Genomic DNA, 26,712 nt, shown 5'->3' on the forward strand with positions numbered 1-26,712 from the left:
AAAGTCATAGAAATATTCTTTTTGTGCTTATTGAGGTACAGTACAGGGTGATTTTACCTGCGCAACTGACTGCAAGGATAATTGGACAAAATGGGCAATATCTTTATTGCTAATGGTCATATTTAGACAAATCCCATATCATTCTCTTTTTTTTCTTCTTAACTGCTCATGGTTATTAAAAAGTAAGCCAACTAGATCAAGGTAGTAATCTCGGATTCCTAATATTATGGGCATTCTTAAGATTTTAAAACTTGTTTTTAGCGCTTTTCTCAACGTAAAACGGATTCCGTTAAAAAACAACAACAATGACCTTATCTTTCTTTTTCAAAGTATTGAGCTTACATTTGTGTGAAACTATATTATATTCTATGCTTTCAAGTACATGAAAAAAGCTAATAAAGTTAAGCAAAATGTTCTTCAGAGACATAGATCTAGTAGTAGGCCCCATGGAACATTTTATAAACCGTGAAAAGATGACTAGAAAATAACAAAATTATCTTACGATCTTTACTTGCACTTGCAATTTTTTTGACAAATTATAGTCTACCTCCTTATTTTATTTTTTTTTTACATATTTTTTTTCACTATTCATGACAACTGGCATGTATTGTTTTCAGTTATTATCAAGGAAGTGGATAGGCGGACCACGGGGTCTATCTAGCCAAAAGGATAGGTGGACCCCGGGGTCTACCTAACAAAATGCTAGATTTTAGGATGTGAACCCCGCGGTCAGCGTAGTGAAATAAGCAGATCTAGGTTTAACTAAGGATCGGTGGACCCCGGGGTCAACATAGTGAAATAAGTAGATCTTGGTTTATTTTATATTAGGACTGGCGGAGCCCGTGGTCAACATAGTGAAATTATAAGTAGATCTAGGTTTAATTAAGGATTGGTGGACCCCGGGGTCAACATAGTGAAATCAGTAGATCTAGGTTTAATTAAGGATTGGTGGACCCTGGGGTCAACGTAGTGAAATAAGTACATATAGATCTAGGTTTAATTTTAAGGATTGGTGGACCCTGGAGTCAACGTAGTGAAAAAGGTAGGTTTAAGGTGGACCCCGGGGTCTACCTAACGAAATACTAGTTAGGTTTTAGAATAGGTGGAACCTGCGGTCACCGTAGTAAAATAAGTAGGTTTAATCAAGGTGTCCCGGGCGTCCACCAATCCTTAATTAAACCTTCTTATTCCTCTACGGCTATGGTGACTCTGGGGTCCACCAATCCTTTTAAAATTAACTCTAGTTATTTCACTACGCTGACCCCGGGGTCCACCAATCTTTAAAGAAACCTACTTATTTCACTACGGTGACCCCGGGGTCCACCTGTCCTAAAACCTAGTATTTCGCTAGGTAGACCTCGGGGCCCGGGGTCCACCTTAAACCTGCTTATTTACGAGGTCAAATATATGGTAAAATAAAAACAAAACTGAATTATTTGTCAGTACATCCCAATTGCCATAGCGGCACGTATTAATAGTTGAATAATGCGATACCGAAGCAACGCGTTATCACAGTGTGCAGGGGAGAGCGAGGTGCCCGGGTCGCTGACCGGTCGATTCGGTGGTTCGGCTTTTGTAGATCTATGCATTTTTTACGGAAAGCCCTATTACTAGATCTATATGTGTTGTGAAAACTTCAACCTCTACAGCTCAGGCGTCAAAATATGTTGGAAAATAATTATACGTCCTGAAGTTTCATAATTTATACAGAATAACACAGTACACAGACAGTACTTTTTATTTCATAGAGTTATAAAAATGGCCTTCGTATAAAAATTGCCTTGTTTTCAGAAGCAAATTTTAATACATGTAGATCTAGATCTAGATCTAGTTCTACCGAATCGATTTTCACGCGAATTCAACCATTTTGATGATCTTTCTTTTCCTTTTAAAAAGATGTAGATCTAGGCCTGTTGGATGTGGCAGTGCGATTAACACTGAGTTGTTTAGATCTAGATCTCTAGACCCATCAAAACACGAGGCTTCGTGGCCGATCACAAAAGTCTACGGGGCTTATCGAGGCCGATTCGCCCTGCCGCGTGCACGTTCACTAAACTGCCTACTAGATAGAATCTACTACCAAAGATTCTCTACACGATCTTTGCTACTACTACTACTACTATATGTACTACTACGAGACAGTACGAGAGAGTGTCACTCAGGCAAAGATAGTGCAACTTTGACTCAGCCACGTAGTGTACACACTTTTTATACCCGAATTTAACCTGGAAGTCCATTCGGAGGATTTGACCTTTTCACTTGACCAAAGTGTGCCAAAATGGTAGCCTCGCTTTTGCCCCTCCATGAAGGAAAAATCTGGCCCTCATTCAAAACCTTGGGATTTAGCAAAATTTTGCGTATTGTGCTTTGTTCTTTACAATATTCATTATGATTATGATTTATAAGTTGTACACTGAGACAAAACCGTACTGAATGAGAAAGGTGCACCATTATGAAAGTGGAACAAACTCAGTTGCCTGAAAAGGGTAGTTTGAGCATGTGTGGCCTAATTAAGCTACACCCCCTCCCTTACCTTATTTAGGCCACAGTCCACTGTGGCCTAAATAAGCTAAACCTCCCTTCCTTACCTTATTTAGGCCATATGTGGCCTAAATAAGCACCCCCTTAATAATGATTCAAGCTTTTCAACATAAGTGCTTCTCATTGTTTCTTTCCACGTGAGCCGCAACAACCGGCTAAGTTCAATCTCACATTCAACATTTTCACTAGTGTCATCATGTTCAACGTAAAATTTAAACAGCACTGACAGTGTGAAATGATCTGAATCTGGCCTTGGCATGACAGAAAAACTAAAGATCTTCTCAAACATTCCCTTGCTCACAATAACATAATCAACAATTGTTTTTCCCTTATTAGCAATGCATGTGACATTCCCTTCCTCATCTCCCGGTGTCCTGCCATTCGCAATGTACAATGAGTTTTCTTTACAGAAACTAACTAATTGCTTTCAATAACTATTTGTAAAGGAAGCATCCCGTGACTTTCTTTGGGTACAAATTTCTTCTAAAACAACACCCGTCTCTTCAAAACTAGACAAAAGTTCATGTACGTTATTTTCAACAAAGTTATCATCTAGACGTCCTGTCCTAGCATATATCCCCTCCGATGATCCACTCAACTTCTTCTAACTTATCGCTAAAATCATGATATGCCTTCACAAGAGACTGTATACCTTTAACCTTTTCATTGTTATATACAGGCGAAAATTCATGCGGGAGGTAGGGGAAGCGTAGGACAACTTTACGATCTGTTTGTAAACAGGTCTCCTTCAACAGTAAACAAACACATTCTTTCATAGACATTTCTAGCTTTGTGACTTGGGTACCTAACGACCGACGAACAAAAACAGCAACACCCCCACCTAACCCGTGCTCACGTTTTGCAGAGTAAATATAATATTGTACTGGGGAAAGGCGAGGAGCAATTTTTCTTCGCTACATGAGTAGACCTCAGAGCAAGCAAAAATGTCATACGACGAACAAAAGTGGACAAAATCAAGGTTAAACAACTTTTGCGATATGCCATGAACATTCCAACACATAATTTTTTAAAACATTGCTTGGGTGTTATCTAGGCTATTGTTGTCGCAAGTCTGGGCCGGCCGTGTTCCTATTCTCTTGCTGTTGTCGAAGCCGAAGTCTGACCCTGCAGTCTCCTTGTGGCCACACCACCGTCCCTGCCCCCCGTTGCCTCACCACCGCGGTCGGCGCGGCTGGCTGTTGTCCTGTGGTGGTGACAGCTGGCCGTGTTGTGTTTGTCTATTGGTGACGTCTTCCATGTGAAGTCTTCCATTAAAAAAAAAAAACCCACGTTTTCCCTTTGCTCTCAGGTCTCTAAGTTCTTCTCTTTGCCGCGGTGTATGATCACCTGCGACACTCACCCCCTGCTCCTTTAGTTCCTCTCTGGCACCCAAAACAAGGAATTTGTCCTTCGAATGTTGGAATCTTGCAATAATAGGCCTGGGGCGGTCTTTCTGCCTCTTGGGCCCCACTCTATGCACCCGTGTGAAATCACGATCTTCCCAGCTTTTCTCCGTCACTTTTCCAAGTATTTCTACTACCTTTGTTCTTGCTGTGTGCGGCTCCTCCCTCAAAGCCTCCGGCACACCATAGAACATTAAATGTTCCCTCCTACTGTACCTTTCTGCCTTTTCCCTCTCCCCTTCCAATCTACTAACGTTATCCTGCAGTGCAGCACATTTCGAGTCAACTTCTTCTTTGTCAAGACATTGCACGTGATGTTGTTCCTTAATTTCACAAACTGAATTTTTTATTGAAGCTATTTCTATCTCGAAGCGCTCCAACTTTGCTCTAAAGTTCAATTTCAGAAAAGTTGTTCTCACTGTACTTTCGAAAGGCTTTGAGCTCCTCTAGGATCTCCAAGCTTATTTCCCTTGATTCGTGATTTTCTATGCTTTCAGAACAAACTGTGGGCTACTCACAAATAAAAATATCGTACTGTTTCGCTCTTCACTTCACAGATAGCAGAAGGGAAATTCGACAAACACTCGTTGTTCACAGACCGGACAAACACACCAGTTGCAAACAAACACTCTTCACAACCCAACACTCACTGTTACACACAATATCTACACAATATCTGTCGGGAATTTAGCAACAACCAAGAAAATCACAGATCGACACAAAACACAGCTGCACTCTAGCCAGACCAAAGTGAGACCGGAGAGAGAGAGAGAGAGAGAGAGAGAGAGAGAGAGAGAGAGAGAGAGAGAGAGAGAGAGAGAGAGAGAGAGAGAGAGAGAGACAGACAGACAGACAGACAGACAGACAGACAGACAGACGGAGAATGGAGAGAAAGAGAGAAAAGGGGCAAAGGGGGGGGGGGGGGGGGTCAAATTTGATCAAAAATTATGTGGCCTTTATGCTTTAAGCTGAGAAAAATCTGTTCAGGAAAGAAACCTTTACATGAAAAAGGAAAGCGTCATGATGACCAAGGGAAGAAACAGGCCGAGACTCTTCAACAAAGACGAGGTTCCCTTGTCCTCGTTTTATAGCCTAGCATTTGCAGCACAGATAAATCATATAAACATCGCAGATGAGAAGTGTTACTAGAGAGTGACATGCCACATCAAAAAGGAGAGATCAGATAAGGACGCCAATGTTTTTAGTAGAGGTTTTACAGAGCTCGCAACTACATAAGGTCGTATGAGCGCCAGAAGATTTGAATTGAAGTGTTACAAGAGAGTAACAAACACAAAAAAAGAAGAAGGGGAGATGATGACAATAGTCAATTGATAGGAAAGAAGAAGCAAACCACCCACCTAGAGAGTGACATACCACAACGAAAAGGAGAAATCAGATAAGGACGACAATATATTCGATTAAGAAAGAAGGAGCAAAATATATCACTGAACAGAGCACCCGTCAGCCACCCACAGCACACAGCCAGGAGCTGTAACTCTTCATGTGGTGGAATAATATACGTAAAAACCAATGCATCAAAGTACATCAGGAATGCAGTTACTATTTCTGAAGAGTGTGATCTTTGCCTTTAAATTGACGCATGTGTTTTCCTGAGGAGTCCTCAACAAAAAAGAAACAACTACCCAAAAAGCCCAGTAAAGGCCATTATGTGCCCAGACCTGATTAAGACAAGAACAGCACTGCAGATGTAGAATAGGAACCCCACCACAGTGAGTACACACCAACTATTCCCACAATGCAACTATTAAGGGCTGGTGGGGCACCTAGAAATCGTGTTTGGGGGTCAAATTTTGTAAATTGGGTTTATTACATATTATAGTACCTGGACACTTCCTGAACAATATCCAGAAACGTATGTAAGCCTTGCTACACCCTAAAGCTGTGTTTTTGTGTCAGGTTTTTCGGCGAAAGCGCATATTGTCTAGCATTTTCTTACCTGTATCGGCTGTTTTCTCACTATTCTACTTTTCACATATAATCCATTTTTCTGCTCTGTTTCTTATTCAATTTTAATGTAACTTTCACAGGATACAAAAAACACCTAGTTCTAAATTTTGGCTTGTTGAATTTGTGATTAATGTAGTAGTTTTTTATTTATGGGCTTAGAAAGCATGAATTTTCCTTTTTTTTTTCTCACTTTTTTCGCAACATCTCAATTGTAAATTTCATAAAACAAAAACTAAAGCATATATCAAAAATTCAACAAACCAAATTTAAGAGCGACATATGTACTGTTGGTATGCCAAATTAGAAGTGAATCGGTTAATATATAAGGAAATAAAATGGGATTGAAAAAGGTATACAAAATCCAATATGGCCGCCGTTTCCATAGCAATCGATTCACAATATACTTTTTGAACTATTGATTTAAAATCCCCAATAACACACGATATCCCACAGCAAATATCGACACTCTAGGCCTTGTCATAGCCAAAATAGACCTCAGGTGCCCCACCAGTCCTTAATAATAAATCATTAGAATCTTTAAAGTTCATCATATCACACCACAGCAGCAAACTCTCTGCTTTTTAAAATATATATTATTACCTAAGCAGACCCTAGAATACTCAGAAACATTCTCAGCTTCCCCTGAAGCATACAGTGCAAGCAGCCAATTAAGTGGTCAGACCCTAACAAACTGACAAGATCTTTCACTGTACTCATTCCTATCAGGGTGAAGTGAGAAAAATTTGTGTGAAATGCCTCTCCTAAGAACATGACATCCAGCCCAGGATGGGGTTCAGTCCTATAAACTATAACCTTTCAAAAACAAATCCAACAGCATTACTACCAACACCAACTAAGATTTAAAGTTATACTGAATATAATACAAATTTTCGATGTGTGGAAGAAAATACATACCAAGACAGCTAAAACATACAGCCATACAACCAAAACCACAAAGAATGAACAAAAACACAGGAGAGATGTTAATGTGAAATTTACTCAAATGCTTTTGTTCATTGTAGGCTACATATTGCCTCCATGTAGAGCCTTTTCTTTTAATCCAATTTTTCAACATCACCTTCAGTTAAAACAGTGCATCCACGTTAAATAAATACTAGCCAATTATGTCAAGATCGAGATGAACAATATTATGTAAGAAATTAATCTCATAGATCTGATTAGCAGGATGATGCCATTATACATCAGGCAAAGCAGATTCTGAATATAATGAGAGAATGGTTTGTCATATTTCATGCATAACAAACCACAGTAAATGGATAAAATGAACATATTTTTATTTTATTTTAAAAGGTCTTTATACATTTGAACAGATGAAGTCCAAAAGCTAATTGAAGAATAAAAGCAAAAAGGAACTAATGAGAAAGGAAGACATCAGAACGAAACATGAATTAATCAAACCAGTGACCATTCGTGACACATTTTAAAAAATTCCTGATTGTATTTTTGTACCTTCCAAAATAAGCCAAAAAAATAAACGTCACCAACAAAATGGACATAGATACTGATCTTTCGAGCAGCACTCTACAACGAAATGAGACACAGGAGAAATTTAAGCAATACCTGATTGTTTGCTCTTGTATTATTTTTTTTTATATAGTAGAGGGATTTACAGCGCTCGCAACTGCATAAGGTCATATGAGCGCGTGGGACACACCTAATACTTTTAGTGGGAAGGAAATTTTGAATTTTGCCCGGGTGGCGGCCGAAGCCTACTCTTATCGATTATAGACCACCAGGGCATCTTTAACCTGTGCAACTTGCACACGGGCCCTCCAAGATTTTTCGCCCTTGTCTGAGAAGGCTAGGTGTAGATCTTTCCTACCAGAAGATCAGAGGTGTGGCAGAAAGACAGCTGTAAAGAGGAGTCAAGGAGTAGCAGTAGAAAGGCTGCAGAAAGAGTCAGGAGCCCAGAGGAGGGGGCAAAGGAGGTGAGGGGGTGGGGGCAGAAAGAGGAGACGAAAGCAGACGACAAAATATTGCTAGAGAGCAGGAAAGGAGGTGAAAGGAGACAATTTTTAGAGAAGAAAATTTTTTGGTCGCTACCCGGATTCGAACCCGGGACCTTTGAATGAGAGGCCAACACCTTAACCTCTAGGCCATGAGAGCCCCCGTTTATTCTTTTGTTCTGCTTTTGTTTGTTGTTTTTTTTTTTCTTAAGTGTTGGTGCTTTTATGCCCTCTAAACACAATTTAGATCCTTTAGGAGATGGCTCTCAACCCTGAATACCAGGACAAACCTAGGATGACTTTCTCTTTTGTGAATTCAGCAAAAGTCAGACCTACTAATACAGAAGCATCTTCCAATGCAAGCAGAAACTTCGTTGGGTTTTTCTTGTGTGAGTGAACAGTCAGTGTACAGTCGAACTTGCTGTAACTCTAAAGGCCATCAGTCCAAATCAATCATCTGTAAAAATGATTCCCTCCTATTTTCCCCTGTGTTCATTTCTTTTTCTTTTCTATTTCATAATGACACTGTTCAAGACATTCACCTGTCTGAGACCAACATTTTTGTTCTTGACAATGGATGGCCATCTAGGACAACTTCAACTGTATTTCTTCTTCTATAATATCATGATAATTAAGAATTGAATAGTAAGTAGGCCTATAGCACTATAGGGCTACTAGGGGTTCTCGAAGAAATTAAATCGATGTGACAAAATCTTCAAAAGAAAATAAAGATTGAAATTCAAAACAGGATGCACTCGTTCGCAAAAACGTCAAATGTTCCACCTCAAGAGCACATAGGCTCTCCTCCATAGGGCATTCATGGAAACACGCTAACTTACAACTGAAATCACAAGACATAACTCTTTTTCCTTACACTCCTGACTTCTGTTCAAAAGTAATAAATTATTGTCAAGAAAAATCTTAACCCAGCATCAAAATCCAAAAAACTAGAGCAAAAAACCCCCAAATAATGACATTCCAGTGCAAGAGAAATACAGTCAAAAATGCACATATACATGAAAGAATCAAGAGGAAAAAAAAAATCACAATGAAAACTAAGTCTAAGCTTTAAAAAATCTTAACATGAAACTTATGGCACAGACACAATCAAGGCTTTTTTTGACATGTCAATAGCAAACATTTTTGCGACACCTGGGTGTTATATTTCTTCTATATCCACTTTAGTATGAAGAATGCAATGCTCTTTGGTATACACTGACCACTTTTCAACTAAAATGGAAAATCTTTTGAGTATTTGTCTCAAAATTCAAATTTATGATTTACAATTTTCTCTGTGGGTCTAATCAGCACTGGTCAGAAAAGTGTGCCACTGTAGAACTGAAAAAGGGTCGAAATAACAACAAATGGTTTATCCTTTCATTTTTGTGGAGTGGCCCTAAGGTGAAAAAAAAAAAAAAAAAAAGAAAACCCCTTTAAATTTACTTTAAACAAAAAAAAGAAAAGAAACCTGTGAGACGCAGGAACTAGATCTAGTAGTATTTACATGTTTATATGAAAATTCTGATAATGTATCCTGAGATCAGTATCATAGCAATAACATACTAACACGACCTCAGATCCTTTCTATGAGCAGGAAGGAGCCCGAAATAGACAAAACAGGTCAGGTCAACCTTGAGCCTAAAGTAGTTTGACTTGAACTCACTCCCTTCTGAATTTCTTTCCATTAAAAAAAAAATTGTGTAACGGCACGGAGGAAACAGGCCGTCGTCAATTTTGGGGCATATGGAGTTATTGGTATCATCTTAAAACTTATTTGTGTTGCTTTCAATGAAAAACGTATGCTTCTATCTTCAACAGAAGTTGAGATATTTTGAATTGAAATAGATAGGGGTCACCTGGTTTCAGAGGAAAAATTAGGAAGAAAATGGCTGCCAAAGCTGGGTGACTTCCAAAGCTTGAGAGTCCTTGGAAACTGTATATTTAGTTCTTGCGTCTTTAATCAACTTTTTTGGAGTAGAAGTCACACAGCAAATTGTTTTTAAAAGGGCATAAAAACAACCGAGCCAAATATTTAACATTTTATCAAAATTGCCAAACGGGAAGAAAAACGCTGTTTTCTTCAATTTCATTATTTCGACGAGCACTTGATTTCACCATGATGCCCAACAATCATGTCTGAATTCAATGTGCTCTTTTAAAAGATGATAAAGTGCTAACTGAAAATGTTTAAACATTTATGTAGGTTGTCTGAAAGCTGTTTCTGCAAATTTTCAACTTCAATACTTATATATGATATATATATATATGCTCTCATCCTTTGTAAAAACAATCTGCACCAGGTTCTCCCATGTTATTTGAACTATGTAGATTTAAAATATAGCAAGAAATCAATTTCCAAAACTAGAGTGGAATGGGCTCACTTATTAAGTGTATATTACAACCCCCCCCCAAAAACAGGACTAGAGGAAAAAGGAGAAAACCCGAAAACAAAATGCTCTACCTACTAATGGAATGTGAACACAGGACGTTTCGTTGACATGTAAAACCTCAAAAAACAAAAATAACCACCCCCCAAAAATATGAAAACCGACTTTGAAATTTCCACACATTGACTGTATAAATTGTTTCCACCATTTTCACACACACATGCAAAACACACAAAATTCCTGTACATGATACAATGCTAAAAAATACAATTTGTAGTGTTTATTATCAGAACAACTCCAAAGTCACAGATGTGATAATGACGACTAATTCGTTGCTCCACTAACCAAAACTTGTTTCTTACTTAAAGAATAAATCAACACTAAGTTACTAATTATAGTACAAATTTTCAAAAGTCAAAAATGTTTGAGGAATAAATGTTATTTCCTGGTAAATCAGATTTATAAAGATCAGCTGTGCTGCATTTTGTAGGTAGATTCTAAATCTGTGTAAGGTGAATTTCTTAATCTAATATTTTATTTCACTTTTAAAGATTTTTACAATCTTTAGAACAAGAAAGTTGCAATCAGTACAAATTTAAACAAAAATACTTACCATATGAATTCAACCTACTTTTCATAAATCATACAGTGTATACAAAGTAAATACCAGTAGTCCTTCAGATATTATGGATTCTATTGTCAAAGACTAGTAGTTTAATAAAATATTACCTCTACATAGCAGCAAAACAATCTTTAAATCCATGGCACACTCACATACAGACACACTGTCACTAATTATATTTCCAAAAATAAATACAAACAAGACGCTCTGTAAACAGATTCCAGAAAAGACTTGGAAAATGTCCAACCATTTCATCCACAGCTATTGTATTACTCCAGTCATTAGATTATCCAAAAACAAGTACACAGACATCCAACAATTTTACACCTGCAACATCTTCCATTCTCACTGACCCATGAATTCCACAAATGCAATGGTAAAAGTCAGTCTGCTTTGAACTGTGGAACAGGTCGAGGTTCCTCACTCCACGCGACATATATGAACAGGCCAAGAATTACGTGAACCACAGCAATCGCAACAATGGCTGCATAGAAATAGCTGCTTTGGGCTGCTACTCCCATGATACCTGCAAGATAAGATTAGATAAGATGAGGTTAATCTTTATTGTCCAAACATTGCCACTGGTACGCTGGCATAGTGTTTCACCACACATACACACACACTCTTTCACACCCTCTCTTTCATACACATCCCCACATAACATGCTTACATTCACACACACACCCAGTTACACACACACACACACATACATATATATATATATATATATATATATATTTATATATATATATATATATATATATATAAAATATATATATATATTATATATACAGTCGAACCACCATTACAAACGGACACTTTCCATTTCCCCCCTTGCATTTTTACTATACAACTGTGTAAAACGGTCACCTGTCCAAAGCAGCAGCGGCCACCTTATTTTATAAACCCATGGTCAAATTTACCAGCCTTCAGCGGCCAGGCGTGGTCACTCATAGCCCGACACTTTGTCATAAATTTTGAATCGGCCCCTCACGCTGTGGACGAGCCGTCATAATTCATTATCTTGTCGTTATTTTAGTCCTCCAATGAATGTTTACCCAAGTTGACCAATAGGTACGCCTAACAATGAATTTTCAACTGCTGGTGAGGGAAGCGTGATCCGTCATAACGTATAAGCTCCCTCCAAAACTCATGCACAAAATGACTGATCATTGTTTTGTTTACCTAATCTATAACAAAGTAACAATGGACATTGACGTGAAGTGCAACAGAAGCGTCTCTTGTTCTCCGAGTGGTGGCGACCCGTGTGTTTGTTTTACCTTGTAACTTGGTCTTCATCGCCTTTCTTACATAATATTTATTTTATTTTATTTTAGCAATAGAAAGAAAGCCAACCAAAAAGAACCAAACCACAACAACAACAAAAAACCCTTCTTTACACCCCCACCCACCTCCCTTTTTTTTTCAAAAGAAAACAAAACCCCCCTTGAATTAGCCTTATGGCAGTTTAAAGCCTGTGATCAGCCCCGGTTTGGACCTAATTAGAGAATGATTTGATTTCTTCATTTTGATCAGTTCTGACTAAGACAGCCACCTGTGTTATACGGCAACTTTTCTCTCTAACAATGGGTGGCTGTTTTACACAAATATATATTATAATTATATAGATCTATATATAATATAGGAAATGAACAATTGTTGACAATAATTATGACAACAGTCTGTACAGGATTGATGCTGAAATTGCTTCCAGGACAAGCAAAGCAAGCTATGCATTTGGTAGACAGTGAAGTAGAGTTCGGAACATCTCTGGTATACGCGAGTCAAAACTCAGTGCATAGTGCTGTTGTATTACCAAACTTATATATGGACTTGAGTTCCGCATATGGAACAAAACACATGCTAACAAATTCAACAGGTCTCATCTCTCTTGTCTGAGACTTGAGAGGGCGAAATCCTTTAGTATCTTCTGTGATATGAAGAAAATGCAGCTTAGACGGGTGGGACATTTGGTCCAAATGCTAAACACACTGCTCCCCAAGAGTATATTTTAAAACTAAGAATTGATATTTGGAAGGTGGAACACTAATGCTGTCCCAAAAAAAAAAAAGATATAAAAACACTGAGGAATTTCCTGAAAGATTGCTACATTTTTGTGGATGAGTGAGAAACCCTCTCTCTTGACTGATCACAGAGGCATAAAACAGAAGTGACATGTGGCAGCAAAGTTTTGGAGAAAAACAGAGTTAGTAAGGCAGAGGCAGAGAGGCAGCCAGGAAAGCAAGAAAATCAAGACAGTCAAATCCTGACAATGACCCTGTCCCGGCAAACCATATTTGCTCGGTTTGTGGAAAAATCTAAAAAAAGAATAATGCTTGAAAGTCACAGGCGAAGCCGTAAGAAAGTTTTTAAACAAAAAAACCAAAAAAAACAAACAAAATTTAGGCAGACAATCATACTTCCTTAGGAAATGAGATAGCACTGCTCTCTGCTGCGAGTTGTGGCATTTGTGATCATTACAGCTTGCTTGCTATTATTACTTTTACTGTTTTTACCATGTTAGTAGCTAGCAAGGTCTACAACTTCTTTTCCTCCTTGGATGTTACAGGTTATCATCTGTTCATGATGGATAAACTATTATAATCATAAACAGTATACATAATTAACTATGTGACATACCCAGCGCTTTCAAAGAAATAGTTGTGGAATTCAGGCATTATTAATAATGTAATTGTTGCTTTTACAACAAAAATGGGTAAATTAAGAATTCTTTAATCCTCCCATTAAAAAAAAGACTGAGTAATTCATTTTCTCGAAAAACAACAATATAATACAGTCCAACCTGCTCTAGCTGCCACCTGAAAAAGACCTGTACAAACGGCAACTTCCCATCCCCCCCTCCCCCTTGCATAAAAATAAAAAATGACACTGCATAGGATGGCTACCTCTCTAAAACAACCACTTTTCACCTTGACAATGGGTGGCCATCTTAGATCATTTCGACTGTAAGCGTAGTAGAGACAACAATTGTAAACATCTACTGAAAAGGGAGGTCAAGGATGTGAAGAGCAGCTGCAGTCCTAGTCGTACAATATTCAAACACAATCAAACATTTAAAATAAAAGTAATTCAGAAAGCAGGATCACCCACCTGAATTTAATTTGTGCTGGGACTTGTGAACCCCAAAAACCCCCAACTTTATGGCCAATTGAAGTTGTGCACCAAAATCCCCAACAAAGCAGTCAAGCTCAATGCTAACTGAGTTTTTAAAAAACATTAACCGTACCATTTCAAATTTTCTTTTCAATGACAGTCAAATTATTCCAACACTCACTCACCTTCAAAAATAACCGATTTACTGAAAAAGTAAGAAAAGATGGGTAGAACCACCATCATAATGGTGAAGACAAGCATTGCCTTCATGGCAGACCCTTCACTTCTTTGAACCATGATGTCTGTCTTGCTTCTGGGTGGGGATTAGTCCTGAAAAACTATTTTAAAAAAGGAAAAAGTAAATAGATATCAAACAGTTCTCTATTTGTTCCAAGTTTTACTCCTTACATGACTCAAGTCTTGCAGGAGCAAGGCAAAATGATGATTTTAAAGATATTATATCATATACAAAATAATCATTGGCCAGCAACATGGTGAAACTTTTCATGAGGAGAGAACTCCTACTACTTTTAAAATATCAATTCTTGCACAAACCACCAAAGTAGTACCTCAGATAATTTTCATGGAAAAATGAAAATTGAAACCTGCTGTTCAAACAATCAATGATATGTGCCCTTGTAGAGCAGCAAGAAAAGGTGACACCGGTATTTTAAAAGTACTAGAGGCACCCTGTTCCAAAACTTTAAAACAATATTTGAATTTCTAAAAGGCTTTAAATTAAACTTCCAACAGAAGACAATAATATCATCCCAATTTCAAAATGCAAAAATCTTCTGATACATTTCAGAAGTCAGTAGTAGTAGAACTGGTGCTGCTAGTTGTAGTAGTGGTAGTAGTAGTAGTAATCAGTTCTGACGGGAATTGTTTTTTAACGCAAATACAAAACGTTTATTTCTAATGTCCACTACTAAAATAACCACACACTGTATCAGACTGCAGGTGAGAGCAGAGACTGGTATTATATTGCAATGCTAATTTATTGCTTGCACATGTAGTTGCTACTTTTGTAATGTCTGAAAAAGCAAGTGAGCTGAGCCTGCATTGCTGATTTTTCTTGTGGGCACAGGAAAGCTCACTTGCTCGTTCAGGATGTCACATTGTGGTCTGAAGAGCACATATTGTGAGTTGAATGCAAGAAAAAATATTGTAGGAACTGGTCGATTCAATCATTCCGATATCCAAAGTTCACACCCAGTCTGCTTACTTGAGGGGTAATGAGTAATGAATCAAGTAGGCTTCGAGGCCTACGAGACCTTGCCATGACAGAGCCAGCCCCTCGGTATACCTTACCTAGTGACTAGTGTGCAACACAGCCATTCCTTGTCTATGAATTGTGTCCCACAATTGCGGCTTTGTGCCCAATCATTCTACTTTGGGCCTTGGGTTTATGGTAACTGACAGTTGAATCATTTAGATTTATTTGTGTTCTGTTTCACTTTATTTTTGTTGTGTTAAAGTTAATGTTTGTTGCTTTTTAGAAGGGGGCGGTGGGTTCACTCTTTTATCATCTCAAATTTTCATTTGTGGATGTGATATTTCCAAGGAATGTTGTTGTGTTTTTCGACATTTGTGGGAATTGGATGTCGCAACTCTTGAGATTTAAGCTTAATTTTTGTGTTGCTGACTCCTATGTTTACATCAATTCTTTTATCATTTGAATTCGATAACACATCTACCGTGACATATGATATGTTTCACAAAATTCTTTGGAAAGAGGAAAATGTGAAATCTGCAGTGACAATTTTGGCCAGCTCTATTCGGACTCGAGTTCGATTAGATTCTTTATCTATTCAGACTCAAGTCCGAATATGGGTTTTATCTATTCGGACTCGGGTCCGAAAAAAAAATGTTTCATCTAGATTCGGACTCAGCTTCTAAGTGAGTCATGTGAGTGTAAGGAGGTTGCATTTAATATAACTGTCGTCGGGGGATTTTACGTAAAACCAGAATTAGAAAACTAGAATTACCTACTAGGACTGTGTAACTGTGTCAAAAGTCAAAAGACTGCATTCTCATTGCCCAAAGGCAGTGTCTAAGTGCAAGGTAACCGACAACTCAGCGTCTTTTCACCACCACTGCAGCATCATCATTACTTCCATCCCCTTTTGTCTTTCTAAATGTTTAAGTTCATTTTGCTGAATGTTATAGTTTTTCATGTAAATATTTCTTTAAAAATCACATCGCACAAAACCAACAGCTGTGGCCTCTTCCCCCCCAGCAAGCCGAGAGTGCTTGATCGCTGTACTACGCACATTCTCATTGGTCGACATAATTAACTTTGCTCCCGGCAAGATCAACTCAAACTGGGTTGTTCTGTTCACACTAGTAATGTATTGAGGGCCAGTTTTGATAGATCTAGTAACTGGATAAGTTCACGTCTCGACTGTTATCAAAATTGAAACTTTTTTCATGACATGAATGCAGAAATATTTAGGAACAAGGGACAGAAGTCGGAACGGACGTCATGCTGGACTCAATTCAGAGTCTGAATAGTCACTTCGGACAATTTTACAACCTCATGCCATTGGTCATCAAGGACTAGGTTGACCACTCTTTGCTCCGCATAAAAATAAAAAAACCCACCCACAGTTCACGACTCGCGTTAGTTCATGCCAGAGTGGGGGGGGTTTACACTATTTCACCGCGACTGACGGCCTGACCAAGTCACAGTGACATGATCAATGATCATTATTAGAGGTGTGCGAGTAACGAGCCATTGCCAAAACGTGGGGAAAAACACACACATCTCACATTAGTGTGCATAAAATGTGATGCATTAGTATTTATTCCTCCAAAACGTATACACACGTCAAATATAGGATGTAGAACCTGCATTAGCAGTTACAGACCCCTTGCCAGCTTTGCAATCTTGAGTTTGTAAATTTTGTGCCAAAAATGTTCGTTTTTTAGTGATTCCTGGAGTGTCATTTTGAGCACACCAATGCAAACTTCAAAGAATGGCCAAAATCTAGTATTTTTGGGTGTGTGTTTTTTACGTGTGCTTCGATCCTATGTTATTTGTCATTGAGAAAGGTTAACTTGCTCAAGAAATCGGTTTATTTGTTTGCAAATAGACGAACAATTCGGGTTACTTGTGCGTCTGTCGTGTCGTCACGGACTAGGTGTTTCTGAAAACACCATTATTTTTCAGTAGAATCACCGTAGCTGGTTAAATCTCTTTGCCTATCGTCGTTTATTCAATACTTCAAAAGCCGTGATGCGCGAAAGGAACATCGGGTTCCTAGATCTACGATTTCGGTCGGCTGTTTAACATTCGCCGTTATTGTCGTCAATTTGTGACGTGCCAGAAGTCCGAATTTCGCCCACTTTTGTTTTGAACGGGTCATCAAAAGTGCCCGGATATAATTGTTTTCTTGAGTGACTTCCCCTTACCCGCGTCCCCAGAACAACGGAAGCAACGGGGGAAACAGAAAAACGAAAGTAGTCATTGCCTTCAGCGTCCGGTGACGCACAAGAATTTTGCGTTGAAGGTGACGTACTGGGCTGTTTTGCGTGTTATTAGGCTACTCTGTTGAATATTTTAGTGAAATTGCGGTGTTTACACTGGATTCCTGGAACAAGAGTGTGATGTGTGAACAATTTTAAAAAATTAATAAAAAAATCACAGAAAAATGACACAAAGTTAAAACTTGCACAATTTGTACAGTATACCTGTCTATCCCAACTAGATTTTGAAAAAAGAATTGAAACTAAGGGTGATTTTACAAAGTTATTGGTGTTTAAATTCAAATAACACTGAAAAAGGAATCTGATTCGATAGAAACACATCTTGGAGAACGTAGTTCGATAAAATCAAGGTTGTGAACTGAGATCGACCAAAGTTATATCGTCTTGTAGGGGGAAAGCTGAGCTTTAAAATGGTGGGCCATATGACGATATCACATCTTTTAAATCTGGAGATATCAGGGTGGGAACAACACCATAATTTGGAGGAAATGCATTGTACGCGGGCAGGCGGGGGCGCGCCGCTGGCGTCAGGGTAGTGAGCATGGTTGACCGTTGATTTAATGACCAACACATGGGTGGCACTGACCGCTGGCATGGAGCAACTAAAGGAGCGGTTTCCGGAAGAGTTGAACAGCCATAGGGTGTCCATTGGCCCAATCGATTCGGTTTGGTTTGGTAGGTGGGGCTGCCCAGATTGAAGGTGCAAAGCAACCATCCTGGCATACCAATCGCCTGACTCGCAGCCTAAAAAAAACGAGGCCGCAAATCGGGCGATCGATCAGCCATCAGTTTGCTAAGTGTAATATATATATCTTGGGAGAGACGCTGTTCGCCTAGCCATTAACTTTCACAGGCTTTATGGCCTAACGAGGCCTTGCCATGACAGTGCCAGCCCTTCGGTATAAACTAGACTCTAGCCTTTCCGTTTCCTGTTTCCATGGTCCCCATGCTCTACAACTCCAACAAGATCTAGATCTAGATTCTAGCACTGCTGGCAGGATCTGGTGTACGGGGTGCCCACTACGGCTGGATCGGGCCGATCGCCCAACTCGATCACTTGAAACTGAAAACTAACACGTTTGTTTTTGAGGAGATCGAGTCGGGCTATCGGCAGATCCCATCCATAGTGAGTAGTGGGTACCCCGTATCAGTATGCCGTATCTGGCTTACTTCAGCAGAGACTACTGTCGGAGTATATAAAGGAGGAGGAGGAGGAAGAGGACGAGGAGGAGGTGCCAGTCTAGGGCCTTCTAGATCTAGACCCTGCGAACAGACACTAGGTCTACTGAACTTTGTCGTTGGTTGTGCTTGTCTCTTCAGGACTCCGACTCCATGGAAAGTGAGTCACTCAGTCACGAGAGAATATTTGTTGACCAGTGTGAGTGTGAGCGTGTGAGTTGAAGTTGAAGGCCAAGACAATACTCTCCTAAGCCTAAGCGTATATCTACCTGGCTAAAAAATTTCCGTCTTCAGACTTTCAGTAGCCTACTTTCCTTGGACGCTCTAAAGTAAATTTTGGAGAACAATAAATGACGGTGTAAGCTTCACATTCGTCAATTGAATAGAGTCGGTAGTCGGTTCCAGCAAGTCAGATGCTCTTGTTTTGATGGTCTTCAGCTTCAGAAATCAAAAAGGGCAACAAAGTAGTGATGTAAAAAGATAGATTGATAGACTATTCCAACTGCACCATGGATCCAAACATTTACAAAAATACATGTACACCTGTTGCTGCTTTTTTTCTAGTTAAGTTAACAAAAACTACAATATAAGATATTAACATATCAGTTTTTTTTTAAAGGTCAAATATGGGTGAAATCAAATGTCATGCCATAATAATTATCACAATTCTCTATTTTTACGAAAAACAAAAGTTATTATGTGGTTGTAGTTTTATATTATTTATAGCGTCAAAATGGCAGCCTCCATGAAGAGCGGAGGCTCGGATCAGTTACTGTCCATAGTCAGACCCAGTTGGTCTGAAATTTGCAAATCTATTTCAGTATCCTCAGGCCCTGATGCGGTAGCCTCAATATTTGAACTGGCTAAACAAGCTCTTTGGTCGAGGAATAATGTCAACTCAGTCATTTTGTTTGCAACTGCTCTTCAAAGGATCAAACAACGCAGCAGACTCACTACCAGTGGAACTTTTGCTTCGTCTTCGACGTCTTCCAGATCTAGATCTAGATCTAGATCTATTACTCACCCTCATTCTATCAATGACATTGCTGACAGAAGTGAGCGTTCATCACTTGTTGTAGTCACCTGTGATGATTTTTTTACCCACTATTTTGAATATTTATGTATCGCTTTGGATGCTATAGGCAGCCAAACTGAAGATGATACAGAGGCTGCAAGTAAAGGTGAACTGGCAGAGGCAATCCAAATCATTGTTGCTTGTGTTATGGAGCTGAAATCCAAAGTTGTGAATAATTCTGCTTTGAACGAAGTCAGGGTAAAGGTTTTTACTAGCGCTGCTTCGGTACTCTTCAGGTGAGTATTCTATTAGGATTCCCATTGACTGATAGTTCTTTCGTAAAAGTCTGCGACTCAAGATAGGGAGAAAGTGAACTTGATTTGAGATTCCTGTTAGGAGGAGGATTGAATTAAAGGTTCAACATGAAACACTCCAGAATGATACAGTTAAATAGTTGTTTATTAAATTGAAACTTTCCTCCTTACTTTTTGTAGAGTTTATTAGTGTAGTGACAAAACTTCTCAGGGCACTGACTTGATATCCTACAAACTATCTCGATCCTTGCTCAGAGCCAAGAATTTTTACAGGATCATTTGTTCCTGCTCACAACATGTAGGGACTTATAAGATACTGAAGTGGAGGAAGGAATTCTGTAAAGAGCGACCACCCCATTATATTACGCATAAAACCTGCTGATTATGCATCAACGTTTCTCTTTAAAATTTCATTTGGGGGGGGGGGGGAGTTGCATACTCTTTAAAACATATATGTTGTGTGCGTGTGGCAAGCATCATTTTCCCCCATCTCTCTACCGAAGCCGATTCAATGATTTGTCGACACACCCATGAACGGCATTGTGAATGTCAGAAGCAGTCTACCTACTTATACAGCTGTGCGCAGTTTCCAGAGACTCCGGCTTGCTTCAGCAGAGAGAAGCTCCGCCCACATTCTAATGGCTCGCATAATTGCCGGTGTCATGCCTTGAGTTTACCCCTACCATGAGATTACTCCCCGTCCTTCTTTAACCTGGCCCCGCGGAAAATTGCATTTTTGAAATAGAAAAATTGCAAAAAATTGCAAGGTAAACTGCCTAAAAATTGCCAAACAATTGCAACCTTCCCATCCCAGGCGCTTTAATGCGGGCTTTAACATTTTTAGTCTAAAAAACATGAAAATTTGAGTACCGGTAGCATAAAAACAGAACAGCCTTTTAAAAAATCACGACCCGCAATACAAATTCATCAAATGTTTTTAAATTAACAACATTTACTAGTGAGCATTTGCCAAATGGTGGGATACCTGGGTGTGACAAATGAGGTCCTAAATCAACTTTATGTAATAATTTTTTATTCCATATTAATTATATATATATAGCCTAATGATTGTTCTTTCAAGCTCAGTAACTGCCAAAGCTGTATGCAATGGTCTTGGTGTAATTCTGACTTGAATGACGAAAATAGCAAAAAGTTCGTTCACAACAATAATGACACAAATTTATGAATACTCAAAGTTCCTTTCTTCAGGTAGGCTGAGGTTATATTTTGAGACATAGCAAGCAACTTTCAAAAATACATAGAATTGACACATTATAAAAATGTTTATTAATTTTTTATAAAATTACTTTTTTATGTCATAATAGTTATGAACGAACAATAAGTGACAAAAAAAACTATCAATTATGTCAAGTTTCATTGACTATACAATTGTCTAAAATAACACTCTGGTCCAATTATAGTCAAGTGATAAATGAAAGACCATTTAACAGCTATTTTTAAATGCTAACTGGTCATAGGGCACGTTATGCATAAATTTTAAGTTCTAAATTTTAAGTTTAAATTTTTAATTATGACACACCGTTTAGTTCATAACTATTATGACAAATTTTACTTTGGGCCCCAAAAATTAACTTATTGTTCTGTCTTTCACATAAAATGGTTTTCATTTTTATGAGACTCTCCTTAAAATATGATATTCCTCTATGTAGGAAGAATTCAAAGTTTATTTACTGTAAAACCCTTAGAATACCTTTAAAATGGTTCGTTCATAACAATTATGACAAACTTCAATTTTGATCTAAAAATTAATACATTTTGATCTGTCATTCATTTTTAAAAACTTTTATTAAATGAAATTTGTCAACTTTATTTCATTTTTGATTGGCCGAACCACCACCAGCCTCCCCCACCCCCTCTCAAAGTGGACACAACTCTAATTCTAGTCAATACTACTCATTTATTTCTTGTGTTACTATGAAACCTTACAGTTAATTAAAAATTGTTAGTAAGTTAGTAAAAAGTAAGTTTATTCAGTGTTTAAGGCCATTGGCCCACATCACATCTCATAAAACGCTCATTTGATAAGTAAAGTTTTCATAATGAATAAGTACAGGTTGTACACATATATACTCTTATCATGGGTCAAACATTGCATATTTCTGTCACTGGGCCGAGTCAGGCTGGGAGGGATTAACAATTTCCTTTGATGGACAAAGTGTGAGCAATAAAAAATAGGTGTAATTCATCTTCAATTTCATGACAATTACACCTCTCATAAGGGCGAATTAAGTTAATTTCCACCGATAGAGATGTGAATCCTCGGAAGAACTTAAAATTGTTAGCAATCAATCATAGACATGGTCACTCTGTTGTGAATGTGCATGTGAGTTGAACATTTGCATGCAAAAATTACCTATAAGATAAGGAGATAATTGACTTTTGAGGATTAGTTTGTCTGACATAAACGAAAAAAAACCCCAACCCTTTAAGTTTCGAAAACAGTGGTTTAAATTCCCCTTAATATAGAAAACCAAAGGGTGACGGAACCTTTTAAGTTGGCCTGGAAAGGGGAGCCCTGCACCCCAACAAACACTTGACAATAAAGAAGAGACCTAACCATAACCCTGGCCTAACCCTCTATATATTTCGTTGTGGTTGCTCAGCTTCGGAATTTTTCCTGAAGTGGATTGTATCAGGAGCAGACATTAGATATTCAAACATAATTCGTTAATTTTTAGGAGACTGTAAAAAATATTTTTATTCCACAGTTTGGATGTACAATTTGAGGCTTTACTGCTGGCAAGGAGAGCTGTCCATCTGATGCCAAATTCTCATGTCGCCCAGGAAACATTTGAAAATCTATGCTGCCATTTGGTGGAGCGCTGGCATTTTGTTATGCTGAATGACAAGTCAAGAAACACAGCTTATCAACAAGCTATTGAGTTTGTTTTGGAAAGTGACAAGCCTGGACTCACAGTCTGTGATATTGGTTGTGGCACAGGGCTCCTCAGGTACATTGTTTTTACCACTTTCACTTTGATGAGAGTTAAAAGTATTGCCAGATTTTTAAGTCTCTACAGGGTTTGATGTGAACATGGAAGAGTCAATTTTGTATTCTGATTTTTAAAAATGTCATTTCAAGTTTTGAAGCTATCATTCCTGCACTATGTTATGCAGTGCAACTAGGAACGAACTTGTTGGGCCCAACCTTCAATTTCATTTAATCCAAATGTTCATTTATTTTTATAGCACTGTACAATGTGAGCTGCAAGTAGTGTTACGGTATTGGGCCTAGCATATGGCAACCTTTACTTCCACAGACCAGCACGCAATTAATTGCTTAGTTCCATGTCAAAGTTACCTTGTCTAGTTCAGTAATCAATGTGCAGTACAGTATATCTCAGATACAACAAACTCAAATTCAACAAACAATTCGGATTCAACGAAAGGAGATGGATTTTCCGCTTTTTTAAATTAATTAAACTAAACAAAATAACTAGGATTCAATGAAGACATAATGAGCTAATGGGGATTCAACAAAGCTGCTTGCTGAGCGAACATCCCCTGCTGATTTGGCTTCACAAATTTTTCACACATGCTCCATCTCCTTTTGTTAAATTTGAGTTTTCATTGAATCCGAGTTCATTGTATCCGAGTTTCACTGTTTATCTTATAAATGTTGAAGTGGTTCATCTCTTTGTCTCTGTTCAGACAAACTACTTGTTCCTGTATTTACTGTAACTTTCAAGATTTGGTAAAAAAGTCAAGACTATTTTTATCTGGTTTTTGCAGATTCATATTTCTAAGTATGGATGCTTTGTTTTCTTTCTCTGCAGCTTCATTGCTGCAATGCAAAGGAATTGCAGCAAAGTTTATGCAATTGATTGCTCCATCGTTATGTGCAAAATTGCCAAGGAACTTTTGACTTCATCAGACTTCCAGGCCAGCGTAGCTTCTAAAGTCACAATTGTCAATAAGATGTCTTCTGCTATGTCTGTCCCAGGAGATATGCCAGTGAAGTAAGGCGTATTTGTGTTTTTCCTGAAAAGTGAGTTTTACTGTAAGGTGTCACTTTTCATCAATATAAAGCAGATTATTTTTCAAACATTTAACCTAAGAGTGGACTGCCCTCTGCTGTATTTAATCAATTGTGAATGCTATGAATTCATGCTTTCAGGCCAGTTTTTGATAGGGTTATTGCGTCCTACATTTAGTTTTTTGCGCTTTTATTAGTGGATTTGGTTTTTTGGGGTTTTTTTCAGAGTTGCTGTCTAACGTGTTTTTAAGTTTTTAAAATAAAGAACTATTTATTGTAGATCTATATATTTCGTTATCTTTCGCAGAGCTGATGTGCTGGTCACAGAAATTTTCGATGCTGGACTTTTTGGAGAAGGAATTTTACCCACTCTTTGCCATGCATGGAATTATTTGCTGAAAAGAACAGACTCATCGATTGTGAGATAATTTTGACTAAAAAGTATTTGTTGGAAAATAATAGTTTTTCTAACAGTTAGCAAAATCATTTTACCTTGATGCCTTTCTCTTTCTACTACATGAATACAGTTGTAGAAATATAATATGTATACTTCAGCTCAGTTGAAGTATTGTAATAGCCTTGAAGACTAGGTGCAAGTAATGATTGGAAGCTAATAATGATATTGATGTGCCGAGTTCTACCTGCACTTTCTCATTCATACACTCTCACACATGATGCCTGATGCACTTCAGGTTTTTTAAAAATAGTTTTATGTAGGCCCCTATATCAGTTTATTTTGTGGGATTTCTCAGAATAAAGAGAAGAAAAAAAAGAAAAGAAAACTACCAGTGTTATTTTTGCCATAAGGAAGATTGGGCTGCAAAGATAAATGCAATACATGAAATGGATTTAGAGATGATCTTAACACATGTTACACAAATAAAGCAGACAAACAATTAAATGCCTCATTGTTTTTCTTTGCATTGTAGCATTCCATTTCTTTCGGCTTGGGTTATCTTTTTCAATATCAAGGACATACCAAGTCACATTCCACCCATTTGCCATTTCTCTGAGACTTCTTAACATTATTTATGAGTTGAACTCACTTATCACTAAATTTTTAGAATCCCTTTGAAATTCGTTTTTCTTTTTCAGAGGGCACAAGTTATACCACACAGAGCGACTTTGTTTGTTCAAGCTGTTCAGGCTGACCACATACAGAGAGAACACAGGTGGTAACTTGGGCTAATTTCAACTATTTGTTTTATGTCTGTAGTGAAGTGAATTTCATTTGAAAACATGTTTAAAATTAATTACTGGTTGTTTGTGTTTGGAAGTTCATGATGCTCAAGAACAGTCGAAATTGTCCAAGGCAGCCACCCATTGTCAAGGAGGAAAGTGGTTTTCTTAGACATCTGGACATCTTGGATAGTGTCATTATATATGTACAATCTTGGATAAAAGATACCAGGGGTGAAGTGGGAAATGGTTGTTTGTACAAGTGATTGTATTGGACTGGTGGATGTCAGAGTAGGTTTGATTGTAAACAGAAATTTGGCAGACCAAGAATCCGTGTCATAAAGATTTAGGGTTCAAGTATGGTCTTTTTGACTGTATATCCCCCACAATGGCAGAACTCATTTAAATCATGATGGATGGAAAACTCATGTGGATCCAACACCTGTTAGAGTCATAGATTTTTCTCTAATGCCTGATGTTAGATACTTTGGCTGTTCAAACTCTGCTCATAGTCCTGACAGTAAAGCCCAAAATCCACTTCATTTGAAGCACCAAAATTAAATTAGTTGTTTGAGCCCAAATAAACAGTTGGTCCATGAATGCAGTCGGAAAACTGAATATATGTCAATATATTATTTTGGCTTGCATAAATGACAAATCTTTAATTTAAAGCACCTTAAATTATTGAGATGCACATAATAATGGCCATGAGGTTTCTTTTCTCTCGTATACTTTCAGGTACCTCTTAAAAGAAAGTTCATTTGTACTGAAGTCTTGTGGAATAGCAATTTGCAGCTCTGTTGGTGTGTGCTGTTCTGATCCTTACACAACTTATGACCTCAAGAAGATAGCCGGAGGTTACAAACCATTGTCTGCTCCGACAAAATTCATGGAAGTTGACTTTTATGATCTTGAGGTAAAGAAATCTGAAATTGTCATTTCCGGTAAAGGAAGCATTTGAGAAATTTTATATTTTTTGTAATGTTAGATTGAAAAAATATTTGAGACTTGGTTTCAGGTTTGAATCTGTTTATAGTCAGCCACAGACTTGTTTAATCATATGAAGATATAGTTGTACTCAGGTATATTGGGCAATTTTGGAGGCATGTTTAATTAACATTTTTCCAATCCTGAATTTCATACCGCTTAGTATTTTAAGAGACCCTTTAAGTATAAAGGGTAAACTGAAAGTTTACTTTGTTTGAACAATCCAGGAATAAGTTAATCTCACAGCCTGATCCAGACCCAATTCATGAGAGTGAAGAAAATTCCATTTATTTCTAAAACAACAACACTCACAATCTTTATTTGTCTCTCAGGGAAAAAATTTGTCTTGGTCAATAGCATTGATATTACTATGTATAAGTGCACTCTCGCATACACACAAGATAAGGTATATATTTATGTTACATAATGAAACAGTGAAACACCTCTGCTCCCTAAATACGCAAACACACCTACTCTCTCTCTCTCTCTCTCTCTCTCTCTCTCTCTCTCTCTCTCTCTCTCTCTCTCTCTCTCTCTCTCTCTGAAACAG

The 26,712-nt window shown here is 38.0% G+C and overlaps 2 protein-coding genes across 2 annotated transcripts in view; one reads left to right on the top strand and one right to left on the bottom strand.

The window, feature by feature from the left end:
• Positions 1-11,271: 11,271 nt before the first annotated feature.
• LOC101851838 (vacuolar ATPase assembly integral membrane protein VMA21) lies at positions 11,272-19,103 on the bottom strand. The gene is made up of 3 exons (XM_013089238.2): positions 18,940-19,103; positions 14,188-14,340; positions 11,272-11,414 (listed from the first exon to the last, which is right to left on the bottom strand). The coding sequence occupies exons 2-3, from the start codon at positions 14,297-14,299 to the stop codon at positions 11,272-11,274; spliced, it is 255 nt and encodes an 84-aa protein (XP_012944692.1). The 5' UTR covers positions 14,300-14,340; positions 18,940-19,103.
• A 114-nt stretch (positions 19,104-19,217) lies between these two features.
• Positions 19,218-26,712, top strand: part of LOC101852440 (protein arginine N-methyltransferase 9) — an 18,328-nt gene continuing 10,833 nt past the window's right edge. Inside the window, exons 1-6 of the mRNA XM_013089237.2 lie at positions 19,218-19,981; positions 22,729-22,971; positions 23,797-23,979; positions 24,304-24,415; positions 25,092-25,168; positions 25,914-26,091. Coding sequence (XP_012944691.1) covers positions 19,404-19,981; positions 22,729-22,971; positions 23,797-23,979; positions 24,304-24,415; positions 25,092-25,168; positions 25,914-26,091 — 1,371 coding nt within the window. The 5' untranslated portion in view covers positions 19,218-19,403. The remainder of the gene's footprint in view (positions 19,982-22,728; positions 22,972-23,796; positions 23,980-24,303; positions 24,416-25,091; positions 25,169-25,913; positions 26,092-26,712) is intronic.

The sequence above is a fragment of the Aplysia californica genome, unplaced genomic scaffold (assembly GCF_000002075.1).
Source record: "Aplysia californica isolate F4 #8 unplaced genomic scaffold, AplCal3.0 scaffold00905, whole genome shotgun sequence".
NCBI lineage: Eukaryota > Metazoa > Mollusca > Gastropoda > Aplysiida > Aplysiidae > Aplysia > Aplysia californica.

Excerpts from the sequence above, each read along its gene's own strand:
- LOC101851838 (XM_013089238.2), bottom strand. The coding sequence starts at position 14,299 with ATGGTTCAAAGAAGTGAAGGGTCTGCCATGAAGGCAATGCTTGTCTTC. Across the intron at positions 11,415-14,187 it reads TAAATCGGTTATTTTTGAAG|GTATCATGGGAGTAGCAGCC; the intron begins GTGAGTGAGTGT and ends CTTATCTTGCAG.